At 50.0% G+C, this 27,835-nt stretch overlaps 2 protein-coding genes across 6 annotated transcripts in view; both read left to right on the top strand.

Moving 5' to 3' along the window:
• Positions 1-7,548, top strand: part of LOC123484003 (E3 SUMO-protein ligase ZBED1-like) — a 39,295-nt gene extending 31,747 nt beyond the window's left edge. The window contains exons 8-12 of the mRNA XM_045214018.1: positions 251-288; positions 1,752-1,860; positions 2,483-2,668; positions 4,721-4,824; positions 7,450-7,548. Coding sequence (XP_045069953.1) covers positions 251-288; positions 1,752-1,860; positions 2,483-2,668; positions 4,721-4,824; positions 7,450-7,548 — 536 coding nt within the window. The remainder of the gene's footprint in view (positions 1-250; positions 289-1,751; positions 1,861-2,482; positions 2,669-4,720; positions 4,825-7,449) is intronic.
• Positions 7,549-20,527: 12,979 nt separating this feature from the next.
• LOC121556042 (cyclin-dependent kinase-like 5) overlaps positions 20,528-27,835 on the top strand; it is a 246,334-nt gene continuing 239,026 nt past the window's right edge. For 4 of the 5 annotated variants that reach the window (XM_041869895.2, XM_041869896.2, XM_041869897.2 and 1 more), the window contains exons 1-2: positions 20,528-20,647; positions 22,370-22,595. In XM_041869895.2, coding sequence (XP_041725829.2) covers positions 22,532-22,595 — 64 coding nt within the window. In that variant the 5' untranslated portion in view covers positions 20,528-20,647; positions 22,370-22,531. The remainder of the gene's footprint in view (positions 20,648-22,369; positions 22,596-27,835) is intronic. The other variant, XM_041869898.2, reaches the window with a different exon arrangement.

Below are 27,835 nucleotides of genomic sequence, written 5' to 3' on the forward strand. Positions count from 1 at the left end.
GCGAGGCACATTGGCACAGGCACAGCCTCCAGAGCACTTGGCTAGGGTAACCCCCAGGGTCTGAGTGACCAGTGCCCCCACGTTTAGCAAACGGGGTACTATGCCAGTCATAGCCAGAGCCCCCTGTGACCATAAAGGGGCCGGGCTTCATGCAGGCTATACAGTCTCACGTATGCACAAAGTATGTTGGAAGCTTGTCCATGTTTAATGCTGCCCCCTCTGTTACACTGCGTTCCACCGCGTTCCACAGTGTTCACAGGGTTCAAGGGGTACATCAATCTCCCCAGGGTGAGAGTGACAAGTTCGGTCACTGTCCACAAGGGGGTGCCCCTCCCCAATTGGTGCCTCATTACTGGAATTCATTGCTGATTCCTGTCTGTAGCTCACTAGTCCCTATGAGGTGTCTAGTGATACAGGTTATGAGCTCTACAGGCGATTAGTTGTCAGTAGTGTATATATATATATATATATATATATATTGTGCTTTTAACAGAGCTGAGATTTACTTTGAAGTGTAGAATGTAGCAATGCAGTGGAAACCAGTCACTGACACAGACATGGTGCTGTAGCGGGAAGAACGGAATGTCGTGAACCAAGAGGTTGTGAGTTCAAATCCCAGTTGAATAATAATTACTGTATAAATGAATGTGCACAATGTAATCATGTATGAAAATGAGTGTCCTCTTTAAGGAATACCTGGAATAGTGTAAAGTAATCCTTCGTCCCCCACCCCCCATAAAAAATAAAAAATAAAAAGAGCGACTGTACGGCCTCGTCGAACTCTCGGTGCGGTTAGACAATCAGCGTCGTGAGAGGGCGCATGAGAGAGGGATGACGCAAGGTGCGCCTCCGCGTCCCACTATCAACCCAGAGGCTTTACGCCGATTCAGGGAGGAGACGCCTCAGGAGGAGGCTATGCAGCTGGGGTCAGCGCGCTGGTCCAGGATGGAGAGGCAGAGGCGTCTGCGCCAGGGACGTTGCCTGTACTGCGGCCAGGCAGGTCACCACTGCGACTCATGCCCGGAGAAGCCGGTAAACGGGAGGGCCGGAACCGAAACCCCAACTCCAGAGACTCCCGGACATTTCTCCCCGTCAGGGTTCAGTGGGCCCGCGCTGCGCGTCGAGCGCATGCACTGGTGGATTCTGGGGCCGCGGAAAACCTGATTTGATGCGGGGCTGGCCCAAGTGTGGAGCGTTCCGCTACTCTCCCTTTCCGAGCCGGTTCCGGTCATGGGCCTGGACGGCCGTTGGGGTCGGGCTTCATCAACTGGCACACTGTTCCCGTGCGTGGGCTATGGGAGGATTTCCAGTTTTTCATTGTGGACTCTCCAGAGTGTCCCCTCGTCCTCGGGCACCCCTGGCTGGTCGCCCACAAACCCCGGATAGACTGGTCCACGGGGTGGCTCATCCTAGAGGGAGGCTCTGCCCCCGTCCTGTTCCGGTCTCCACCGACCACTCATCAGCCCAAACCACTGTCCCAGACCACCTACCAGTCCTCACCTCTTCGCCAGGTTCTGCACTCCGAACCGCATACCGCCCTAGAGGCGGTTGCCACCGGGAGGACGGCGGCTACAGACTCCGTCACCGGCCCAGACCTGGCAGGCATTCCCCGGGAGTATTGGGATCTGGGGGAGGTGTTTAGTAAGAGGCGTGCCAAGGGCCTACCTCCTCACAGGCCATACGACTGCGCTATCGATCACCTGCCGGGCGCCATGCCCACACAAGGGCGATTGTTTTCCTTTTCCCGGCAGGAGACGCTGGCCATGAGGGAGTATATCAACGAGGCACTCATCGAGGGTCACATCCGTCCCTCTACCTCACCAGCGGGCGCGGGCTTCTTCTTCGTGCGGAAAAAGGATGGTGTGCAGCGGCCTTGCATTGATTACCGGGCACTCAACGACATCACGGCTAAGAACCGCTACCCAACTCCCCCTGATGACGACAGCATTCGAGTCGTTGCAGGGAGCACGGTTCTTCACCAAGCTGGACTTACGTAATGCCTACAGCCTGGTGAGGATTCGGGAGGGGGACGAGTGGAAGATGGCTTTTAACACACCCTGTGGGCATTTTGAGTACCAAGTCATGCCTTTTGGTCTAGCCAACGCTCCTGCGGTGTTCCAGGCATTGGTCAATGACGTGCTCCGGGACCTCCTCGACTACAGCGTCTTCGTGTATTTGGATGACATCCTAATATTTTCGAAGGACATGAGTGAACACCAGCAGCACATTCGGCAGGTCCTTAAATGCGTTCTCCGTCACCAGCTCTACGTCAAGGTGGAGAAGTGTGTTCCACACAGAGACAGTATCCTTCCTGGGGTTCATCGTCACCCAGGGGGACCTACGGATGGACCCAGCAAAGGTTAGCGCGGTACTGGATTGGCCCCAGCCCTCATCCCTCAAGCAACTACAACGGTTTTTAGGGTTCGCTAATGTTATAGGCGATTTAGTCGACATTTTAGCTCCCTTGCCGCTCCCCTGACAGCCCTCACCCAGACGAGCTTACGCTGCTTCGCCTGGACCCCGGAAGCGGGGAACGCATTTGATGCGCTTAAGCGGTGCTTTACATCGGTCCTAGGGCATCCTGATCCATCCCAGCCGTTCATTGTGGAGGTGGATGCTTCAGATGTTGCGGTGGGAACAATCCTGTCCCAGCGGTTCCTCACGGACGGTAAGACTCACCCCTGTGCGTTTTTCTCACGTCGGATGTCCCCAGGGGAGCGGAATTATGATGTGGGGAACCGTGAGCTGCTAGCGGTCAAGCTCGCCCTGGGGGAGTGGAGGCATTGGCTAGAGGGGGCCGCCCATCCATTCGTCGTATGGACTGACCACAAAAACGTAGCCTGCATTCAGGGGGCCAAGAGGCTCAACTCGCGCCAGGCCAGGTGGGCCCTGTTTTTCACCAGGTTTTGGTTCACCATCTCATACCGTCCTGGGTCGAAGAACACCAAGCCTGACGCGCTCTCCCGGCAGTTCGACCCCGTGGACCTGGTGGAGAGGGACGACCCCATTGTCCCCAACGCCCTGATTGCTGCCCCAGTTTCGTGGGGAATTGATAGGCTGGTCAGAGCAGCACTGCGGCAGGAGCCCGAACTGAACGGAGGTCCATCGGGGAGGATGTACAGTGAGGGGAAAAAGTATTTGATCCCCTGCTGATTTTGTATGTTTGCCCATTGACAAAGAAATGATCAGTCTATAATTTTAATGGTAGGTTTATCTGAACAGCGAGAGACAGAATAACAACGAAAAAATCCAGAAAAACGCATGTCAAAAATGTTATAAATTGATTTGCATTTTAATGAGGGAAATAAGTATTTGACCCCTCTGCAAAATATGACTTAGTACTTGGTGGCAAAACACTTGTTGGCAATCACAGAGGTCAGACGTTTCTTGTAGTTGGCCACCAGGTTTGCACACATCTCAGGAGGGATTTTGTTCCACTCCTCTTTGCAGATCTTCTCCAAGTCATTAAGGTTTCGAGGCTGACGTTTGGTAACTCGAACCTTCAGCTCCCTCCACAGATTGTCTGTGGGATTAAGGTCTGGAGACTGGCTAGGCCACTCCAGGACCTTCATGTGCTTCTTCTTGAGCCACTCCTTTGTTGCCTTGGCCGTGTGTTTTGGGTCATTGTCATGCTGGAATACCCATTCACGACCCATTTTCAATGCCCTGGCTGAGGGAAGGAGGTTCTCACCCAAGATTTGACTGTACATGGCCCCGTCCATCATCCCTTTGATGCGGTGAAGTTGTCCTGTCCCCTTAGCAGAAAAACACCCCCAAAGCATAATGTTTCCACCTCCATGTTTGACGGTGGGGATGGTGTTCTTGGGGTCATAGGCAGCATTCCTCCTCCTCCAAACACGGCGAGTTGAGTTGATGCCAAAGAGCTCGATTTTGGTCTCATCTGACCACAACACTTTCACCCACTTCTCCTCTGAATCATTCAGATGTTCATTGGCAAACTTCAGACGGCCCTGTATGTGTGCTTTCTTGAGCAGGGGGACCTTGCGGGTGCTGCAGGATTTCAGTCCTTCACGGCCTAGTGTGTTACCAATTGTTTTCTTGGTGACAATGGTCCCAGCTGCCTTGAGATCATTGACAAGATCCTCCCGTGTAGTTCTGGGCTGATTCCTCACCGTTCCCATGATCATTGCAACTCCACGAGGTGAGATCTTGCATGGAGCCCCAGGCCGAGGGAGATTGACAGTTATTTTGTGTTTCTTCCATTTGCGAATAATCGCACCAACTGTTGTCAACTTCTCACCAAGCTGCTTGGCGATGGTCTTGTAGCCCATTCCAGCCTTGTGTATGTCTATAATCTTGTCCCTGACATCCTTGGAGAGCTCTTTGGTCTTGGCCATGGTGGAGAGTTTGGAATCTGATTGATTGATTGCTTCTGTGGACATTTGTCTTTTATACAGGTAACAAGCTGCGATTAGGAGCACTCCCTTTAAGAGTGTGCTCCTAATCTCAGCTCGTTACCTGTATAAAAGACACCTGGGACCGGTTTTCGAAGGCTGCCCACTTCATTCCCCTTCCCCTTCCCAAACTCCCGTCGGCCCGGGAGATGGCTAAGTTGGTAGTGCAGCATGTTTTCTGGGTCCATGGCCTTCCCCAAGATGTGGTGTAGGATCGGGGCCCTCAGTTCGCCTACAGGTTCTGGAAGGCGTTCGCCACCTGCCTCGGTGCCTCTGTCAGCTTGTCTTCCGGCTTCCATCCCCAGTCGAACGGGCAGATGGAGCAAGTCAACCAGAATCTGGAGGGGGTCCTGAGGTGCTACGCCTCCAGCAACCCAGCTACGTGGAGTCACCAACTGGCGTGGGCAGAGTACGCCCACAACACCCTTCTCTGCTCGTGCCCCAATGCATAGTGCCAACTGTAAAGTTTGGTAGAGGAGGAATAATGGTCTGGGGCTGTTTTTCATGGTTTAGGCCCCTTAGTTCCGGTGAAGGGAAATCATAACGCTACAGCATACAATTACATTCTAGACAATTCTGTGCTTCCAACTTTGTGGCGACAGTTTGGGGAAGGCCCTTTCCTGTTTCAGCATGACAATGCCCCGGTGCACAAAGCGAGGTCCATACAGAAATGGTTTGTTGAGATCGGTGTGGAAGAACTTGACTGGCCTGCACAGAGCCCTGACCTCAACCCCATCAAACACCTTTGGGATGTTGTTTTTATTGCACTACTTTGCTTTATCTTGGCCAGGTCGCAGTTGTAAATGAGAACCTGTTCTCAACTGGCTTACCTGGTTAAATAAAGGTGAAATAAAAAAATAAAAATAAAAATTGGAACGCCGACTGTGAGCCAGGCCTAATCGACCAACATCAGTGCCTGACCTCACTAATGCTCTTGTTGGGCAACGAAGGAGTGGCTTCGTAAGAAGCATTTCAAGGTCCTGGAGTGGCCTAGCCAGTCTCCAGATCTCAACTACATAGAAAATCTTTGGAGGGAGTTGAAAGTCCGTGTTGCCCAGCGACAGCCCCAAAACATCACTGCTCTAAAGGAGATCTGCATGGAGGAATGGGCCAAAATACCAGCAACAGTGTGTGAAAACCTTGTGAAGACTTACAGAAAACGTTTGACCTGTGTCATTGCCAACAAAGGGTATATAACAAAGTATTGAGAAACTTTTGTTATTGACCAAATACTTCTTTTCCACCATAATTTGCAAATAAATTCATAAAAAATCCTACAATGTGATTTTCTGGAATTTTTTTCTCTCAATTTGTCTGTCATAGTTGACGTGTACCTATGATGAAAATTACAGGCCTCTCTCATCTTTTTAAGTGGGAGAACTTGCACAATTGGTGGCTGACTAAATACTTTTTTCCCCACTGTACAGTGGGGAGAACACGTATTTGATACACTGCCGATTTTGCAGGTTTTCCTACTTACAAAGCATGTAGAGGTCTGTCATTTTTATCATAGGTACACTTCAACTGTGAGAGATGGAATCTAAAACAAAAATCCAGAAAATCACATTGTATGATTTTTAAGTAATTAATTTGCATTTTATTGCATGACATAAGTATTTGATACATCAGAAAAGCAGAACTTAATATTTGGTACAGAAACCTTTGTTTGCAATTACAGAGATAATACGTTTCCTGTAGGTCTTGACCAGGTTTGCACACACTGCAGCAGGGATTTTGGCCCACTCCTCCATACAGACCTTCTCCAGATCCTTCAGGTTTCGGGGCTGTCGCTGGGCAATACGGACTATCAGCTCCCTCCAAAGTTGTTCTATTGGGTTCAGGTCTAGAGACTGGCTAGGCCACTCCAGGACCTTGAGATACTTCTTACGGAGCCACTCCTTAGTTGCCCTGGCTGTGTGTTTCAGGTCGTTGTCATGCTGGAAGACCCAGCCACAACCCATCTTCAATGCTCTTACTGAGGGAAGGAGGTTGTCGGCCAAGATCTCGCGATACGTGGCCCCATCCATCCTCCCCTCAATACGGTGCAGTCGTCCTGTCCCCTTTGCAGAAAAGCATCCCCAAAGAATGATGTTTCCACCTCCATGCTTCACGGTTGGGATGGTGTTCTTGGGGTTGTACTCATCCTTCTTCTTCCTCCAAACACGGCGAGTGGAGTTTAGACCAAAAAGCTCTATTTTTGTCTCATCAGACCACATGACCTTCTCCCATTCCTCCTCTGGATCATCCAGATGGTCATTGGCAAACTTCAGATGGGCCTGGACATGCGCTGGCTTGAGCAGGGGGACCTTGCGTGCGCTGCAGGATTTTAATCCATGGCGGCGTAGTGTGTTACTAATGGTTATCTTTGAGACTGTGGCCCCAGCAGTCTTCAGGTCATTGACCAGGTCCTGCCGTGTAGTTCTGTGCTGATCCTTCACCTTCCTCATGATCATTGATGCCCCACGAGGTGAGATCTTGCATGGAGACCCAGACTGAGGGTGATTGACCATCATCTTGAACTTCTTCTATTTTCTAATAATTGCTCCAACAGTTGTTGCCTTCTCACCAAGCTGCTTGCCTATTGTCCTGTAGCCCATCCCAGCCTTGTGCAGGTCTACAATTTTATCCCTGATGTCCTTACACAGCTCTCTGGTCTTGGCCATTGTGGAGAGGTTGGAGTCTGTTTGATTGAGTGTGTGGACAGTTGTCTTTTATACAGGTAACGAGTTCAAACAGGTGCAGTTAATACAGGTAATGAGTGGAGAACAGGAGGGCTTCTTAAAGAAAAACTAACAGGTCTGTGAGAGCCGGAATTCTTACTGGTTGGTAGGTGATCAAATACTTATGTCATGCAATAAAATGCAAATGAATTACTTAAAAATCATACAATGTGATTTTCTGGATTTTTGTTTTTGATTCCATCTATCACAGTTGAAGTGTACCTATGATAAATATTACAGACCTCTACATGCTTTGTAAGTAGGAAAACCTGCAACATCGGCAGTATATCAAATACTTGTTCTCCCCACTGTAGATCAACGGAGTGGAGCTTGGAGCCTTTAACGTTAACAGAACTGCGGGAAAGCAGTGTTCGGCAGGCGGGGACAAAGGACACTGTCTACCGGTGTCCTAGCTAGCTAATGGTGTCGCTCCCGTCTGTGTACCGGAGTCCTAACTAACTAACTAGCTAGCTAGTGAACAGTGTCCCTTCGCCCCCGCCTGCCGAGCACCTGCCCTCGCCGTAACGTTAACAGAACTGCGGGAAAGCAGGGCTCGGCAGGCGGGGGCGACGGACACTGTCTTCTTCTTCTTCTGTGGATGTTTATATGGCAGTTGGCAACAAACTTTAAAGGTACATTACCACGTCCAACTGGACTGGAATGTCGCCCCTGCCTCCCGCCTCCCGTCTCTGTACCAGAGTCCTTAAAAATGGACCAATATAAGTATCTGCAGGAACCCCCACATGTGAATTGCAATCACACCTTTCTCTAGCTTTAATGGCGTGCCACTGGAATAAAAATAAATAAATATGCATACTATCTTAATAAAACACAATTTTCCACCACCATTATCGGATTTTCTGACAACTTACGGATGTTGCACACCGTGTTCAGCCAATCAGGTTGCAGCAGTCTGTTGTTTACCCCTGGCTGAACTCTGGGCGCAACATCAGGAAGTAGCATTAGCCACTCTAGCGTGGTGGTGGAAAATTGTTTTAAGACAGTATGCATATTTTTCCCTTTTGTTCCCCCAGCGACCATTAAAGCTTTTCTAGCCTGAATGGAAGATGTTTTATGTAGGAACCGGTTGCCGTCTGGACACAGCCAAGGCTAGCCTAGAACCTGTATAGGAATGGATCATGATAATGGAGGTTTCAAGACTGGTCATTCAACTGAGACTGCTCTTCTCTGTGTCACGGAGGCTCTCCGCACTGCTAAAGCTAACTCTCTCTCCTCTGCTCTTGTCCTTCTAGACCTGTCTGCTGCCTTTGATACTGTGAACCATCAGATCCTCCTCTCCACCCTCTCCGAGTTGGGCATCTCCGGCGCGGCTCATTCTTGGATTGCGTCCTACCTGACCGGTCGCTCCTACCAAGTGGCGTAGCGAGAATCTGTCTCCGCACCACGTGCTCTCACCAATGGTGTCCCCCAGGGCTCAGTTCTAGGCCCTCTCCTATTCTCGCTATACACCAAGTCACTTGGCTCTGTCATATCCTCACATGGCCTCTCCTATCATTGCTACGCAGACGACACACAACTAATCTTCTCCTTTCCCCCTTCTGATAACCAGGTGGCGAATCGCATCTCTGCATGTCTGGCAGACATATCAGTGTGGATGACGGATCACCACCTCAAGCTGAACCTCGGCAAGACGGAGCTGCTCTTCCTCCCGGGGAAGGACTGCCCGTTCCATGATCTCGCCATCACGGTTGACAACTCCGTTGTGTCCTCCTCCCAGAGTGCGAAGAGCCTTGGCATGACCCTGGACAACACCCTGTCGTTCTCCGCTAACATCAAGGCGGTGACCCGATCCTGCAGGTTCATGCTCTACAACATTCGGAGAGTACGACCTTGCCTTACACAGGAAGCGGCACAGGTCCTAATCCAGGCACTTGTCATCTCCCGTCTGGATTACTGCAACTCGCTGTTGGCTGGGCTCCCTGCCTGTGCCATTAAACCCCTACAACTCATCCAGAATGCCGCAGCCCGGCTGGTGTTCAACCTTCCCAAGTTCTCTCACGTCACCCCGCTCCTCCGCACACTCCACTGGCTTCCAGTTGAAGCTCGCATCTAATACAAGACCATGTTGCTTGCCTACGGAGCTGTGAGGGGAACGGCACCTCCGTACCTTCAGGCTCTGATCAGTCCCTACACCCAAACGAGGGCATTGAGTTCATCCACCTCTGGCCTGCTGGCCCCACCTACCTCTGCGGAAGCATAGTTCCCGCTCAGCCCAGTCAAAACTGTTCGCTGCTCTGGCACCCCAATGGTGGAACAAGCTCCCTCACGACGCCAGGACAGCGGAGTCACTCACCACTTTCCGGAGACACTTGAAACCCCACCTCTTTAAGGAATACCTGGGATAGGATAAAGTAATCCTTCTACCCCCCCTTACCCCACCCCCAAAAAAATAAAAAATACATATTGTAAAGTGGTTATCCCACTGGCTATAAGGTGAATGCACCAATTTGTAAGTCGCTCTGGATAAGAGCATCTGCTAAATGACGTAAATGTAAATGTGAATGGAGATCTAGCGCCCAATTGTAATTGTAATACTTGAGTAAAAGTAAAGATACCTTCATAGGAAATGACTCAAGTAAAAGTGAAAGTCACCCAGTAATATACTACTTGAATAAGTCTAAAAGTATTTGGTTTTAAATAAACTTAATTATCAAAAGTAAATATAATTGCTAAAATATACTTAAGAATCAAAAGTAAAAGTAAAAGTATAAATCATTTCAAATTCCTTATATAAAGCAAAACAGACTGCACCATTTTCTTGTTTTTTAAAAATTTACGGATAGCCAGGGGCACACTCCAACACTCAGACATAATTTACAAATGAAGCATTTGAGTTTAGTGAGTCCACCAGATCAGAAGCAGTAGAGATGACCAGGGATGTTCTCTTGATAAGTGTGTGAATTGGACCATTTTCCTGTCCTGCTAAGCATTCAAAAATGTAACTGTCACGAACAGAAGAGGACCCAAGAGCGCAAGTTCAAATTCAGAGTTCTTTATTCAAGGTTACAGGCGGGAAGAGGAGTCCCAGGGGTGTCAGGGGTCTTTCAGGGTCCTCCTGTGGGTACCTGTGCTCGGGGGTCACCAAATGTCCAGGGGTGTCCAGTCCAAGTGCTTAGTGTGTGTGTTCCCCAGTGATGGAGCGGCGTATCGGGCTGAGGGTGGTGAAACGTCTGGGCACGCTCATCTGGTGGTCGGAGACCTGGGGGAACACACACACACAACAGCAATATGAATGGCAGGCAGAAGTACAGATCAGGGCTGGGCAAATATCGTGGTGGAGAGACAGAAGGCAGAAACGAGTTACCGGAGGGGGCTGAAGATCGGGAGAGTAGTCGAGGTCCAGAAGGCAGGTTGGGATAGACGGGGCAGTAGAACAAGGAGGCAGTCAAGAAAGGATCGGTATCACAAACAGGAGTCAGAGCGCAGACAGGCAGGTTACTGGTCCGGGTTTGAAGACGATCTGACAGGGCTTGGCTGAAAACCAGGGCTTGATATACTGGGAGAGGTAGTGGGGAAATGCAGTTCAGCTGGCAGAGTAATTAGAACAGAGTGAGGCAAGGTGAGGATGGTGAGTGGGAAATGCAGTGCAGCTGGCCAGGTAACAAGAGCAGAGCAGGGCAGGTGGAGCTAGTTAGGCTGAGTAGAGAGGGAGGTGAGCAGAGTGGAAGATAATTGAATGCAATTAATGTTGCTACCAGGGAGAGAGAGTGCTCATGACAGGACCCCCCTCCAAGGGACGGCCCAGAAGTCCCAAGAACAACATCATGCCGGGAGGGTGGAGGAGCAGGCGGCGGGTCAGAACTCCTCCGAGCGGTCCGAGTGAATCTCCTCTCATCCTCAGAAGGAGCTGGAGGGTCACGGTCGGGAGACAGGACAGGCACTGAGACAGGAGCAGGGCGGGCCGGACGGCTAGGAACCCCTCTTGGGCGGCCCTACGGATTGCAGGCTGATCAGGATGTAGTCGGTGGAAGTCAGTGATAAGGGTCCGGTCCACTATCCTCCTGGCCGGGATCCAGGTCCTCTCCTCTGGACCATATCCCTCCCAATCAACGAGGTACTGGAGACCCCTACCCCTTCGCCTAGAGCGGAGCAGCCGGGACGGTGAAGACAGGACCGCCATCTACGAGGCGCGGAGGAGGTGGCGCCGGAGCTGCAGGGACCAGGGGACTTTCATGGACCCGGCTTGACCTTGGAGACGTGGAAGGTGGGGTGGACCCGCATGGAAGCGGGCAACTGAAGTCGGACCGCCGTTGGACTGATGACTTTCTGCACAGGAAAAGGACCAATGAAGCGAGGGCCAGCTTTCGTGATACAACCCGCAGCGGCAGATCCCGGGCAGACAGCCAGACCTTCTGACCAACCCGGTAAGTAGGTGCTGGGGTCCTCCGTCGGTTGGCACCGCGGCGTAGCTGGTTCCAGACTTCAGGAGCACAGTGCGAGCCTGGGCCCAAGTGCGCGGCAGCGGCGGGCATACGCAAGAGCAGACGGACAGGTGGCATCCGCCTCCTGGCTGGCAAACAGTGGAGGTTGATACCCGTGAGACACACTGAAAGGGGAGAGCCCGGTGGAGGAACTGGTGAGTGAATTATGGGCATATTCCACCCAGAGCAGGTGTTGAGCCCAGGCCCGGGGGGATTTTGGGAAGCCACACACCTCAGTGCCTTCTCCAGCTCCTGGTTCATGCGTTCAGTCTGGCCGTTTGACTGGGTGGAATCCAGACGATAGGCTGGCGGTGGCCCCAAGGAGATGACAGAACTCCTTCCAAAAAGGTTGCTGAGAATTGCGGGCCCCGGTCTGACACTATATCCTGGGGTAGGCCATGGATACGAAACACATGTTCCAGGACCACCTGGGAGGTCTCTTTAGCAGAGGGTAGTTTGGGAAGGGGCACGAAGTGGGTCATCTTACTAAAGCGGTCAACAATGGTAAGGATGACTGTGTGTCCGTCAGAGGGCGGAAGGCCCGTAACAAAGTCCAGTGAAACGTGGGACCAGGGCCTCTTGGGTATGAGTAGGGGTTGCAGCAACCCAGCAGGAGGCTGGTTGGGAGTCTTGTTTCGGTTACAAGTGGGACAAGCTCGGATGAATTCTCGGACATCCCGTCTCATCCCCCGCCACCAGAACCGCTGGCGGACCAGATGAAGGGTGCGAGTGATGCCGGGATGACAGGCCAGACGGGATTCGTGCCCCCCACTGAATCACAGGTGACCTGAGATTTGCTGGAACAAACAGACGGTTGGGGGCGCTGGTGCTTGGACCTGGCTGGTCCCGAAGAGCCTCCATGACCTGCTTCTCGATCTCCCAGGTGAGGGCCGCTACGACCAAGTGGCTGGGAAGAATGGGAGCTGTCATGGCGGTGGTCTCGTCCTTCTGAAACATCCGGGGAAAGAGCATCAGGTTTGATGTTGCGAGATCCCGGGCGGTAGGAGAGCGTGAAATTGAAGCGCGTAAAGAACAGAGACCACCGCTGTTGGCGGGAGTTCAGCCTCCTGGCTGTTTGGATATACTCCAGGTTCTTGTGGTCTGTCCACACTACGAATGGTTCCCTTGACCCCTCTAACCAGTGCCGCCATTCTTCAAAAGGGGCGAGCTTGACAGCCAACAGCTCGCGGTTCCCAATGTCGTAGTTGCATTCGGCAGGGGTTAGTCGACGGGAGTAGAAGGCACAGGGGTGCATCTTGCCATCCTCAGCTGCTCTTTGAGAAAGCACTGCACCCACTCCCACGTCCGAAGCATCTACCTCCACCACAAACTGCCTTGCTGCATCTGGCATCTGGAGGATGGGAGCAGAAGTGAAACATGTCTTGAGGATATTGAAGGCCTTATCAGCAGCTGATGTCCATTGGTACGGTTGTTTAGTGCTGGTTAGCGCCGTGAGGGTGCAGCCACTGTGCTATAGTTTCTGATGAATCTCCTATAAAAGTTGGCAAAGCCCAGGAACTGTTGCAACTTCTTCCGAGACTCAGGAACTGGCCAGGAAGTGACAGCCGACACCTTCGTGAGATCCATCTGAATGCTGCCCTCGGTCACCACATACCCCAGGAATGAAACGGTCTTGGCATGGAACTCGCACTTCTCTGCCTTCACGAAAAGAGAGTTCTCCAGCAGGCGGCGCAGGACCAACCGGACGTGGTGCGTGTGTTCTGACAGAGTCTTTGAGAATATTAAAATATCGTCAAGGTACACAAATACGAACGTATTTAGCATGTCCCTGAGGATATCATTCACTAGGGCTTGAAAAACTGCTGGGGCATTGGTGAGGCCGGGAAGGGCATGACGAGATATTCATAGTGGCCGGTTGGTGTGTTGAACAGCTGTCTTCCAGTCGTCTCCCTCCCTCATCCGCACCAGATGGTAGGCATTAAGAAGGTCCAGCTTAGTGAATACAGAGGCTCCCTGCAGCAGTTCGAAGGCAGACGAAAGTAAGGGCAGTGGGTAGCGATTCTTAACCGTGATGTCGTTCAGACCCCGGTAATCTATGCATGGACGAAGAGAACCGTCCTTCTTGCCGACAAAGAAGAATCCCGGCTCCCTGGGGAAGACGAGCGGTCTAATTATCCCGGAGGCAAGAGAGTCATTAATGTAGTCCTCCATGGCCTTTCTTTCCGGGGCTGACAGTGAATACAGACGACCCTTGGGAGGTGCTGTGCCAGGCAGGAGATCAATCGCGCAGTCATAGGGTCTGTGTGGGGGGTAGAGATGTCGCCTTGGATTTGTTGAACACCTCTTTCAGGCTGTGGTAACAGGCCGGAACATTGGATATGTCGGAGGGTAGGCTAGATCCTTCCCGGTGAACGGGCAGGGTGGCCCCCTTAAACAGGTCTGGTGACAACTCCTTCCCCACTCACGGACTGTTCCTGTCTCCCAGTCGATGTGGGGGTTGTGCTGACGGAGCCACGGGTATCCAAGAATGAGTGGTTGGCCAGGTGAGTGTAGGAGGTGAAACTGGATGGACTCCTGGTGGTTTCCTGACAGCAGGATTGTCACAGGGGCGGAGATGTGAGTGACAGTGCCAAGATGATGCCCATCCAGGGCTCGTGCAGGAATGGGTTGTGTCAGTTGATGATGGTTCACGCCCAGTTGCTGTGCAAGCTCAGGGTCCATGATGTTTGCTTCGGCTCCGGAATCCACAAGGGCGGCCAATGTATGAGTCTTGTCAGAAAGCTGAAGGCGGAGATGAAGCAGGGTCTTTCGGATGGAGGGAGACTGAAGGCTTGTTGAGGCTCACCCGGATCTCCCCTACACCTGGTGAGCTGCGGCTTTGGCCGGACAAGTAGCGACACGGTGATTCTCGCCACCACAGTAGAGGCAAAGGTTGGAGCTTAGGACGGCGCCGACGCTCCTCGGGAGTCGAGAGGCACGGCCAATCTCCATGGGCTCAGGCTGATTGAGTTGGCTATGGGACTTGACAGGCAGGGGCTGGACAAAAGCGGTATCGACCCGAGTACGGATGGCAGGTTGACTGAGACGGCCCCTTCTCCCTCCTCCCGGGTCTGTATACGGCGGTCAATGCGAACGGCAAGGTCAATGGCGGCATCAAGCGTTGAGGGCGGGTCATGGGAAACAAGCTCGTCCTTGATATAGTCCGCCAGGCTATGGAGGAAGGCTTGCACCAGTGCCTCTGGGTTAAACGAGCTTTGACTGGCCAGGGTACGAAAGTCAATGGAGAAGTCTGCCACTGTCCGATTGCCCTGACGGATGGTGAGCAGAGCTTGTGGCGCTTCGGCTGTTGGCGAGCCTAGGTCAAAGACCTTTAACATCTCCTCCTCAAAGGCACTGAAGGAGGCACAGGCTGGGGTTTGCCGGTCGAATTCCGCCGTTCCCCACAACCGAGCTCGACCGGTGAGATGTGTGATGACATACCCCACCTTGGCTCCCTCTGTTGAGAAAGTCCTGGGCTGTAGTGCAAACTGGATTCGGCAGCTGCTCAAGAATGGTCTTACTTGCTTCTGGTTGCCATCAAAACGTTCCGGGTTCCCAATCCTTGGTTCAGGAGCGTGGGGATCTGGTGGCAGCACTGCCGGGCCTGCAGCATTGGGACCTCCAGCGGAGGGATGAAGAGTATCGGTGGTACAGGAACAAAAGGACCAGGGGGGGTGCAGGTGGAGTAGCCGGGCTTGAGAGTAGTTGCAGGGCTTGGGCTAGCTGTTGTTGCTGCAGTTGGAACTGTTGTTGCTGCTGGTTGAATAGCTGGAGAAGGGAAGCGATGTCGCCAGCCATCCGATTTATGTCTCCCTCAGAGCGTTCCAGTCGCTGTGAAGGCAGTCCTCTCTGGCTCTTCCTCCATCGTGGTCAGGGAGTGCGCTGGGTCCATGATGGTCAGATCGTTCTGTCACGAACAGAAGAGGACCCAAGAGCGCAAGTTCAAATTCAGAGTTCTTTATTCAAGGTTACAGGCGGAAGAGGAGTCCCAGGGGTGTCAGGGGTCTTTCAGGGTCCTCCTGTGGGTACCTGTGCTCGGGGGTCACCAAATGTCCGGGGTGTCCAGTCCAAGTGCTTAGTGTGTGTGTTCCCCAGTGATGGAGCGGCGTATCGGGCTGAGGGTGGTGAAACGTCTGGGCACGCTCATCTGGTGGTCGGAGACCTGGGGGAACACAACACACAACAGCAATATGAATGGCAGGCAGAAGTACAGATCAGGGCTGGGCAAATATCGTGGTGAGAGACAGAAGGCAGAAACTGAGTTACCGGAGGGGCTGAAGATCGGAGAGTAGTCGAGGTCCAGAAGGCAGGTTGGGATAGACGGGGCAGTAGAACAAGGAGGCAGTCAAGAAAGGATCGGTATCACAAACAGGAGTCAGAGCGCAGACAGGCAGGTTACTGGTCCGGGTTTGAAGACGATCTGACAGGGCTTGGCTGAAAACCAGGGCTTGATATACTGGGAGAGGTAGTGGGAAATGCAGTTCAGCTGGCAGAGTAATTAGAACAGAGTGAGGCAAGGTGAGGATGGTGAGTGGGAAATGCAGTGCAGCTGGCCAGGTAACAAGAGCAGAGCAGGGCAGGTGGAGCTAGTTAGGCTGAGTAGAGAGAGGGAGGTGAGCAGAGTGGAAGATAATTGAATGCAATTAATGTTGCTACCAGGGAGAGAGAGTGCTCATGACAGTAACAAGTACTTTTGGGTGTCAGGGAAAATCTATGTAAAATGTACATTATTTACTTTAGGAATGTAATGAAGTAAAAGTTGTCAAAAAACTACTTAAAACAATTCCATATGTAAGCTCAGTAAAACTTGACTTTACAATTTCTATTCTTGACAACTTTTACTTTATTACATTCCTAAAGAAAATAATTTACTTTTTACTCCATACATTTTTCCTGACACCCAAAAGTACTTGTCGCATTTTGAATGCTTAACAGGACAGGAAAATTGTCAAATTAATGCACTTATCAAGAGAACATCCATGGTCATCTCTACTGCCTCTGATCTGGCGGACTCACTAAACGCAAATGCTTCATTTGTAAATGATGTCTGAGTGTTGGAGTGTGTCCCTGGCTATCTGTAAATGATGTCTGAGTGTTGGAGTGTGCCCCTGGCTATCTGTAAATGATGTCTGAGTGTTGGAGTGTGCCCCTGGCTATCTGTAAATGATGTCTGAGTGTTGGAGTGTGCCCCTGGCTATCTGTAAATGATGTCTGAGTGTTGGAGTGTGCCCCTGGCTATCTGTAAATGATGTCTGAGTGTTGGAGTGTGTCCCTGGCTATCTGTAAATGATGTCTGAGTAGTGTTGGAGTGTGCCCCCTGGCTATCTGTAAATTATGTCTGAGTGTTGGAGTGTGCCCCTGGCTATCTGTAAATGATGTCTGAGTGTTGGAGTGTGCCCCTGGCTATCTGTAAATGATGTCTGAGTGTTGGAGTGTGTCCCTGGCTATCTGTAAATGATGTCTGAGTGTTGGAGTGTGCCCCTGGCTATCTGTAAATGATGTCTGAGTAGTGTTGGAGTGTGTCCCTGGCTATCTGTAAATGATGTCTGAGTGTTGGAGTGTGCCCCTGGCTATCTGTAAATGATGTCTGAGTGTTGGAGTGTGCCCCTGGCTATCTGTAAATGATGTCTGAGTAGTGTTGGAGTGTGCCCCTGGCTATCTGTAAATGATGTCTGAGTAGTGTTGGAGTGTGCCCCTGGCTATCTGTAAATGATGTCTGAGTAGTGTTGGAGTGTGCCCCTGGCTATCTGTAATGATGTCTGAGTGTTGGAGTGTGCCCCTGGCTATCTGTAAATGATGTCTGAGTAGTGTTGGAGTGTGCCCCTGGCTATCTGTAATGATGTCTGAGTGTTGGAGTGTGCCCCTGGCTATCTGTAATGATGTCTGAGTGTTGGAGTGTGCCCCTGGCTATCTGTAAATTAAAAAAACAAGAAAATCATACAGTCTGGTTTGCTTAATATAAGGAATTTTAAATTATTTATACTTTTACTTTTGATATTTAAGTATATTTTAGCTATTACATTTACTTTTGATACACCAGTACAGTGCCTTCAGAAAGTATTCATACCCATTGACTTTTTCAAAATGTTGTTGAGTAGCCTGAATTTAAAATTGATTACATTTAGATTTTGTGTCTCTGATCTACACACAATACCCCATAGTGTCAAAGTGGAATTATGTTTTTAGAAATGTTTACAAATTAATACAAAATGAAAAGCTGAAATGTCTTGAGTCAATAAATATTCAATCCATTTGTTATGGCAAGCATAAATAACTTCAGGAATAAAAATGTGCTTAACAAGTCAGATAAGGTGTGTGTTCTAACTAGGTGTTTAACTGGATTACTCCAACTATGTACCCCACACATACAATTATCTGTAAGGTCCTCAATCGAGCAATTAATTTTTAAACACAGTTTCAACCACAAAGACCAGGGAAGTTTTCCAATGCCTCGCAAAGAAGGGCACCTATTGGTAGATGAGTAAAAAAATTAAATTAAATAACATCGATTATTTTATTTATTTTTATTTTTACCTTTATTGAACTAGGCAAGTCAGTTAAGAACAAATTCTTATTTACAATGACGGCCTAAACCGGCCAAACCCAGACGACGCTGGGCCAATTGTGTGCCGCCATATGGGACTCCCAATCACGGCCGGTTGTGATACAGCCTGGAATCGAACCAGGGGGTCTGTAGTGACGCCTCAAGCACTGAGATGCAGTGCCTTAGACCACTGCGCCACTCGGGAGCCCAATATCCCTTTGAGCATTGTGAAAATATTAATTACACTTTGGATGGTGTATCAATACACCCAGTCACTACAAAGATACAGGCATCCTTCCTAACTCAGATGATGGAGAGGAAGGAAACCACTCAGGGATTTCACCATGAGGCCAATGGTGACTTTAAAACAGTTAGAGAGTTTAATGGCTGTGATAGGAGAAAACTGAGGATGGGATCACCAACATTGTAGTTACTCCACAATACTAACCTAAATGACAGAGTGAAAAGAAGGAAGCCTGTTCAGAATATGAATATTTCAAAATATGTATCCTGTTTGCAACAAGGCACTAAAGCAATACTCAGTTGTGTAAAGTACTTCAGTAAAAATACTTTAAAGTACTACTTAAGATGGTCAAACCAACGATCATTTAGCTATTTGATTGAGAATTTTAGGTATAAAAAAACAAATATATAAACAAATACTTGATGAAACATTGAATTTGGCCTTACTGCTAATTAGCCCATAGAAACACATTGAAAAACAGATTCAAACATGGAAAAATAGATAGTCAAAAAAATCTATCAAAAGGAAATTAGTTTTAAAGTGTCTATCCTATATCTGAGAGATATAAGAACGATCAGAAAATAATTGTATTAGTGTGAAACACAAACTGTTTGGACGCTACAGACAGAAGTTGCAGATCGGCGGTACTGACTTCAGAACACTCCTGTAATGCTTGTGGGGGCAAAACAAGCAAATCGGAGAACAACATCGTGAGAGACTCATCTTTCCATAGAGTGGTCATATTAGTTTGCCAAACTGTTTGGACACTACAGACGTTTTTGTGAGAAGATGATGATTTTCGAGATGCCTCATGGTCTGACAAACACGGACGGCTGCCAGATGCGGAAGGCATGATTTGGTGGATTGAGACGCAGCCCATGATGTGGTGGATTGAGACGCAGCCCATGATGTGGTGGATTGAGACGCAGCCCATGATGTGGTGGATTGAGACGCAGCCCATGATGTGGTGGATTGAGACGCAGCCCATGCAAGAAACATCTCTAGTTTAAACAGACTAATTTTTATAGAGATGTTTGTATTATGCTAATTACATTTCCGCAGGGGTGCTGACATTAACTCTAGTTTATTATATTACTTCAAAGTAGCTTTAGACTGTATTTACTGTTATTAACTGAGTTCTGTAAGGGAAGTAGCTTGTTTTAGACTGTATTTACTGTTATTAACTGAGTTCTGTAAGGGAAGTAGCTTGTCTATCCCAGTTTTAGACTGTATTTACTGTTATTAACTGAGTTCTGTAAGGGAAGTAGCTTGTCTATCCCAGTTTTAGACTGTATTTACTGTTATTAACTGAGTTCTGTAAGGGAAGTAGCTTGTCTATCCCAGTTTTAGACTGTATTTACTGTTATTAACTGAGTTCTGTAAGGGAAGTAGCTTGTCTATCCCAGTTTTAGACTGTATTTACTGTTATTAACTGAGTTCTGTAAGGGAAGTAGCTTGTCTATCCCAGTTTTAGACTGTATTAACTGTTATTAACTGTAGACATGATGGTGAGTTCTGTAAGGAAAGTAGCTTGTCTATCCCAGTTTTAGACTGTATTTACTGTTATTAACTGTAGACATGATGGTGAGTTCTGTAAGGGAAGTAGCTTGTCCAGAGAGGATGGAAAACTTATTAAACACTCTTTGGCTTGTCTGCCTGTGATGTCACATTTAGGCAAGATGGGGGAATAAGAAGGTGAGGAATTGTACAACACTTCTACAGATAGCTACTAGGATTACATTCTCTACATGAATGAATTGAAAGATGAAAAAACTGAATAGTTTTTATTGTCTGACTCAGTGTTATTGCAGAACCATGGATAACTGTATTTTGGATTTTGATCAACTAAATATATGCCACCGAGTAGGATCTCTCTTATGGTAAAACAACAAACATTTTCGAATGTAATTATTAATGCAGTTTACCATTAGATCTACATCTAAATGTTGATAATTCTGTACAAATTAACTATATTGTCGACTTTTTTGTTGAACTGACATTATTGTCACAGGTATGTCCCGCCCATTTAACACTCACAGTATTTTCTGCACCTTCATTGGTTTCTCACAAGGAAGGCGTTTGTATAATGACCCCTAATCCATGTTGACTGGATACCGTTACGTCAATCAAAACTGTTGCTTGGCGATGTTTCTCGGTGGGTTGTCAACTAGAGGGTCTGCTGACTGTCGCTGCCTTGGATGTGGAGTAGGGGTCCAGTTCAGCAATTTACGAACACTGACTGAGTAGCGGTTTTTGTCGTCCATTAGACATTCTTTGATTAGGTAGGTATATACAGTACGTTTTTTTATCAGCCGTTTTATTTAGCCATTTAGTGCGTAGTATGTAGAGCACGTAGTTAGGTTCATCGATGCTGGATCTGTGTGGCTAGCAAGCTAACGTTAGATCAAGGGCAAAATGTCAATCCTGTAGACGTTGAACATTTCACTTCTGTGTAAGTGCAGTGTGCTTGTTTTCTTATGTTGTTTAGCGATCTAATATTGATATGATAGATATCTCTCTAGCTGCCTGACACTCTACAGTAATATGTGTGGGTTAAAAAACATGCTCCTGCTAGCCTACTTGCATCATAACGCACACACACACACACACACACACACACACACACACACACACACACACACACACATACACACACACACACACACACACACACACACACACACACACACACACACACACACACACACACACACACACACACACACACACACACACACACACACACACACACACACACACACACACACACACACACACACACACACACACACAGGCAATAGCGGCCCTGTTGAACACATTGACTTGAGTTATGGCTGAAATATTATCTAGGTATAGCCTAACTGTAGATATTTAACATGTAGCGTCATACAATTAGTCTATAATCCAATTACTAATAGGCCTGTACTGTATATGAGTAGGGTTTCCAGGTGATATTACTAATAGGCCTGTTCTCTATAGGAGTAGGGTTTCCAGGTGATATTACTAATAGGCCTGTTCTCTATAGGAGTAGGGTTTCCAGGTGATATTACTAATAGGCCTGTTCTCTATAGGAGTAGGGTTTCCAGGTGATATTACTAATAGGCCTGTTCTCTATAGGAGTAGGGTTTCCAGGTGCTATTACTAATAGGACTGTTCTGTATAGGAGTAGGGTTTCCAGGTGTTATTACTAATAGGACTGTTCTGTATAGGAGTAGGGTTTCCAGGTGATATTACTAATAGGCCTGTTCTCTATAGGAGTAGGGTTTCCAGGTGATATTACTAATAGGCCTGTTCTCTATAGGAGTAGGGTTTCCAGGTGATATTACTAATAGGCCTGTTCTCTATAGGAGTAGGCTACTGTAGGGTTTCCAGGTGCTATTTGCTGCAGGCAAAATAAAACCAGACAGTCACAACCAGCAAAGACACTTGATTTAATTGCATAGCACACGTTATAATATGTCTTCTTGTTGTCATTGGCAGTGTTCCCTAATTTTCTTACATAATCTGTCCATTACCACGCATGATTCATCCTGTTGTTGGAAACTGAATGAAGGTATGATTCTCTACACTGCTCACTGCATTCCTGTTCACATTATGCAGTGGCTGCTACTGAAACAAAAGAGGAAATATCATCTGTGCTTCTGTTTGTTCAACTGTTTGCAGAGCTTAGTTGTACAGGAGAACAGCCACCGCCTGTAATCACCTGTAGCCCACCCTTCTGATCTGAGCCTCGCTGTCAGTTAGCAGAGAGAGAGGGAGCAGGAGGATTCTGTCTGCCAGCTTTATTTTACATACTGAACCCACAGCTATGTGGGAGATGAGGAGAGGAGGTGTTCAGGAACAGTCAGCACTTAAAGGGATAGCTCACTCAAATAAAAGTTGGCCAGGTGTTTTCAGACCTAAAATGTTAGCCTAATTTTGTTGGATTCCTCTGCCTTCCTCTGTGTCAAGGTGAGGGTGATCCGGTGAGGGCAAACCATTGTTGTGACTTCCTCTGTGTCCAGGTGAGGGTGATCCGGTGAGGGGTAACCATTGAAAGGAGAATGTGGCGCATCCTGAGGCCCACCGGTAGTAAACCCCTCCCAGGAGCCATGAGACCACCCCAGACCCCCCTCCTCTGATCCCACCTTTGACCTCTGACCTCACCCCAGCTGCCTTTTAACTTCATGAAGAACCTTGACATTGGTGATGTGATGAATAAATTTGAAGTCCTTGGGATCGTAGGTGAAGGTAAGATCACTAGCTACGTTACAACGTTACAGAGGGTTTCTAACAATTCTGTCCTGGGTAATGGATCATGAAGCACTATAGAAATCAGAAGTTTGGACTAGGCTACATTATATTGGAACTAGATATTGTGCCTGCCAGCCAGCCAGCCAGCCAGCCAGCCAGCCAGCCACATGTCTTTCTCTCCCATGTTGTTGGTTTCAATGAGTAGTTGTAAAGTGGCAGACACTCTACTCCACCCCTGGCCTCATCCCCTCTACCCTGCCCCAGCCCCATCCCCTCTACCCTGCCCCAGCCCCAGCCCCTCTACCCTTCCCCATCCCCAGCCCCTCTACCCTGCCCTAGCCCCATCCCCTCTACTCCACCCCTGGCCCCATCCCCTCTACCCTGCCCCGCCCCAGCCCCATCCCCTCTACCCTGCCCCAGCCCCAGCCCCTCTACCCTGCCCCAGCCCCAGCCCCTCTACCCTGCCCCAGCCCCTCTACCCTGCCCCAGCCCCATCCCCTCTACCCTGCCCCAGCCCCATCCCCTCTACCCTGCCCCAGCCCCAGCCCCTCTACCCTGCCCCAGCCCCTCTACCCAGCCCCAGCCCCATCCCCTCTACCCTGCCCCAGCCCCTCTACCCTGCCCCAGCCCCATCCCCTCTACCCAGCCCCAGCCCCTCTACCCTGCCCCAGCCCCATCCCCTCTACCCTGCCCCCAGCCCCAGCCCCTCTACCCTGCCCCAGCCCCTCTACCCTGCCCCAGCCCCATCCCCTCTACCCTGCCCCAGCCCCAGCCCCTCTACCCTGCCCCAGCCCCTCTACCCAGCCCCAGCCCCAGCCCCATCCCCTCTACCCTGCCCCAGCCCCATCCCCTCTACCCTGCCCCAGCCCCTCTACCCTGCCCCAGCCCCATCCCCTCTACCCAGCCCCAGCCCCTCTACTCCACCCTGGCCTCATCCCCTCTACCCTGCCCCAGCCCCATCCCCTCTACCCTGCCCCAGCCCCTCTACCCTGCCCCAGCCCCAGCCCCTCTACCCTGCCCCAGCCCCTCTACCCAGCCGCAGCCCCAGCCCCTCTACCCAGCCCCATCCCCTCTACCCTGCCCCAGCCCCAGCCCCATCCCCTCTACCCTGCCCCAGCCCCATCCCTCTACCCTGCCCCAGCCCCATCCCCTCTACCCTGCCCCCAGCCCCATCCCCTCTACCCTGCCCCAGCCCCAGCCCCCTCTACCCTGCCCCAGCCCCAGCCCCTCTACCCTGCCCCAGCCCCTCTACCCTGCCCCAGCCCCATCCCCTCTACCCTGCCCCAGCCCCAGCCCCTCTACCCTGCCCCAGCCCCTCTACCCAGCCCCAGCCCCAGCCCCATCCCCTCTACCCTGCCCCAGCCCCAGCCCCTCTACCCTGCCCCAGCCCCTCTACCCAGCCCCAGCCCCATCTACTCCACCCTGGCCCCAGCCCCTCTACTCCACCCTGGCCTCATCCCCTCTACCCTGCCCCAGCCCCATCCCCTCTACCCTGCCCCAGCCCCTCTACCCTGCCCCAGCCCCAGCCCCTCTACCCTGCCCCAGCCCCTCTACCCTGCCCCAGCCCCAGCCCCTCTACCCAGCCCCATCCCCTCTACCCTGCCCCAGCCCCAGCCCCATCCCCTCTACCCTGCCCCAGCCCCATCCCCTCTACCCTGCCCCAGCCCCATCCCCTCTACCCTGCCCCAGCCCCAGCCCCTCTACCCTGCCCCAGCCCCTCTACCCTGCCCCAGCCCCATCCCTCTACCCTGCCCCCAGCCCCAGCCCCTCTACCCTGCCCCAGCCCCAGCCCCTCTACCCTGCCCCAGCCCCAGCCCCTCTACCCTGCCCCAGCCCCATCCCCATCCCCTCTACCCTGCCCCAGCCCCAGCCCCATCCCCTCTACCCAGCCCCAGCCCCATCCCCTCTACCCTGCCCCAGCCCCTCTCCCCTGCCCCAGCCCCAGCCCCTCTACCCTGCCCCAGCCCCATCCCCTCTACCCAGCCCCAGCCCCTCTACTCCACCCTGGCCTCATCCCTCTACCCTGCCCCAGCCCCATCCCCTCTACCCTGCCCCAGCCCCTCTACCCTGCCCCAGCCCCATCCCCTCTACCCTGCCCCAGCCCCTCTACCCTTCCCCATCCCCAGCCCCTCTACCCAGCCCCAGCCCCATCCCCTCTACCCTGCCCCAGCCCCTCTACCCTGCCCCAGCCCCATCCCCTCTACCCTGCCCCAGCCCCTCTACCCTTCCCATCCCCAGCCCCTCTACCCAGCCCCATCCCCAGCCCCTCTACCCAGCCCCATCCCCAGCCCCTCTACCCTTCCCCAGCCCCAGCCCCAGCCCCTCTACCCTGCCCCAGCCCCAGCCCCTCTACCCTGCCCCAGCCCCAGCCCCTCTACCCTGCCCCAGCCCCCCCACCCCTCTACCCTGCCCCAGCCCCATCCCCTATACCCAGCCCCAGCCCCAGCCCCATCCCCTCTACCCTGAGCTATTAGAACCAGTCCAGTGTGCTGTCACAGTCTGAACCCTTTGCATGCTCAACCTATAAAGCAGATCCCTTGACTGTAGTTCTGGGCTCTAGTCTAACCCAGATCTTCTGAGTCTGAACCACCCCTTAGTAACCTCCCCAAAATGACCCCCTAGGGGTGTGGATTTGGTATTTTATTAGGATCCCCATTAGCCGTTGCAAAAGCAGCAGCTACTCTTCCTGGGGTCCACACAAAACATGAAACATGACATAATACAGAACATTAATAGACAAGAACAGCTCAAGGACAGAACTACATACATTTTTTAAAGGCACACGTAGCCTACATATCAATACATGCACACAAACTATCTAGGCTTTATCTGTTTTTTTAAACCAGGTTTGCTGTTCATTTGAGCAATATGAGATGGAACGGAGTTCCATGCAATAATGGCTCTTTATAATACCGTACGCTTTCTTGAATTTGTTCTGGATTTGGGGACTGTGTACAGTATATCACTGCCAGGGTTGATAGTAGCATCAGAGCTCCAGTGTTTCGGTGGCTCAGTTCCAGATCCAGCCATGCTGGCTCATATAGGATAGCTAGAGATGACTCTCTAATGCAGAGGAAGGTATGAGGTAGCCCTGTATCTCCCCTTGGTATAACGGTCCAGTCATGGGCTTCTCCTGTGGGAGACCCAGGTTCACTAACATCATTGATGGGGTTTTTACAATGTAATATTTGTGGTTTATTTTACCGTACAGAAATGACCATGTATTTACTAAGAAATTACATGGCAAAATGGCAGTTATACAGTTCGTACCAGCCAGGTAGTTGCCAATTGTGTTGAATTCTATTTAGAAAGTATCAGAAAGTTCTAGATACGAAAATGATCGACAATCTATTGGGTCCTTCTAGAGAGATGTGAAGTTTGAAATGAATTAAGTTTGCTAATATGGGTGATTGTTCATGAGACAATTGATATTAGGGCTGTCCCGACTAAAAACAATTATGGTCAACTGAAAGTCGTCTGTTGTTTTGACCAATCGATTGGTCGAAATTCTGAAATGGGTATTTTTCCATATATAGACACATCCTATGTGTTTTAAACTAATCAACTATATGCACTGAGACTGTCTGATGCTTTAAAAACACTGTTTGATTAAATAATTAAGACACACAAACGACTCCAGAAGGAACCAGAGATCAAGATAACCAAAGAAACAAACCTGTTCCCGACCGACCCTCCTCCTACCGCTCTTCATTTGCAGATTCTGCCATTACGCTCCTGAAGTTGGCGATTTATATGCTATAGTGTAACGCTTAGAGTGATCGACTGTGCCATCTCCGCGAATCAGACAGGTGTCTTGTGTGCCATGAAAAATAAAATAAAATTGCGACCGCTCAACGAAAATAAATCTCTGTCGACCAACAGCCTATGGACCAGTCGCCTATATGGGATCAGCCCTAATTGATAACATATGGACCAGTCGCCTATATGGGATCAGCCCTAATTGATAACATATGGACCAGTCGCCTATATGGGATCAGCCCTAATTGATAACATATGGACCAGTCGCCTATATGGGATCAGCCCTAATTGATAACATATGGACCAGTCGCCTATATGGGATCAGCCCTAATTGATAACATATGGACCAGTCGCCTATATGGGATCAGCCCTAATTGATAACATATGGACCAGTCGCCTATATGGGATCAGCCCTAATTGATAACATATGGACCAGTCGCCTATATGGGATCAGCCTAATTGATAACATATGGACCAGTCGCCTATATGGGATCAGCCCTAATTGATAACATATGGACCAGTCGCCTATATGGGATCAGCCCTAATTGATAACATATGGACCAGTCGCCTATATGGGATCAGCCTAATTGATAACATATGGACCAGTCGCCTATATGGGATCAGCCCTAATTGATAACATATGGACCAGTCGCCTATATGGGATCAGCCCTAATTGATAACATATGGACCAGTCGCCTATATGGGATCAGCCCTAATTGATAACATATGGACCAGTCGCCTATATGGGATCAGCCCTAATTGATAACATATGGACCAGTCGCCTATATGGGATCAGCCCTATTTGATAACATATGGACCAGTCGCCTATATGGGATCAGCCCTAATTGATAACATATGGACCAGTCGCCTATATGGGATCAGCCCTAATTGATAACCTATGGACCAGTCGCCTATATGGGATCAGCCCTAATTGATAACCTATGGACCAGTCGCCTATATGGGATCAGCCCTAATTGATAACATTTAAAAGTAGTATTAGTAGGTTTAAGGGGATAATATACAAAAATAACTGTTGCACATGAATTAAACTTATCATTCAATAATTTATTGTGATATGGATTTATGCCCAGAAACAGTAATCTACCTAACACTACCCTGTTGGTGTACAAATATATAACCACACTACATTTAAACTATGGAACATTACCACTACACTACACACTATATTTACACTATGGAACATTACCACTACACTACACATTACACTACACTATGGAACATTACCACTACACTACACACTACATTTACACTATGGAACATTACCACTACACTACACACTACATTTACACTATGGAACATTACCACTACACTACACACTACATTTACACTATGGAACATTACCACTACACTACACACTACATTTACACTATGGAACATTACCACTACACTACACTATGGAACATTACCACTACACTACACTATGGAACATTACCACTACACTACACACTACATTTACA

The sequence above is a fragment of the Coregonus clupeaformis genome, unplaced genomic scaffold (assembly GCF_020615455.1).
Source record: "Coregonus clupeaformis isolate EN_2021a unplaced genomic scaffold, ASM2061545v1 scaf0182, whole genome shotgun sequence".
NCBI lineage: Eukaryota > Metazoa > Chordata > Actinopteri > Salmoniformes > Salmonidae > Coregonus > Coregonus clupeaformis.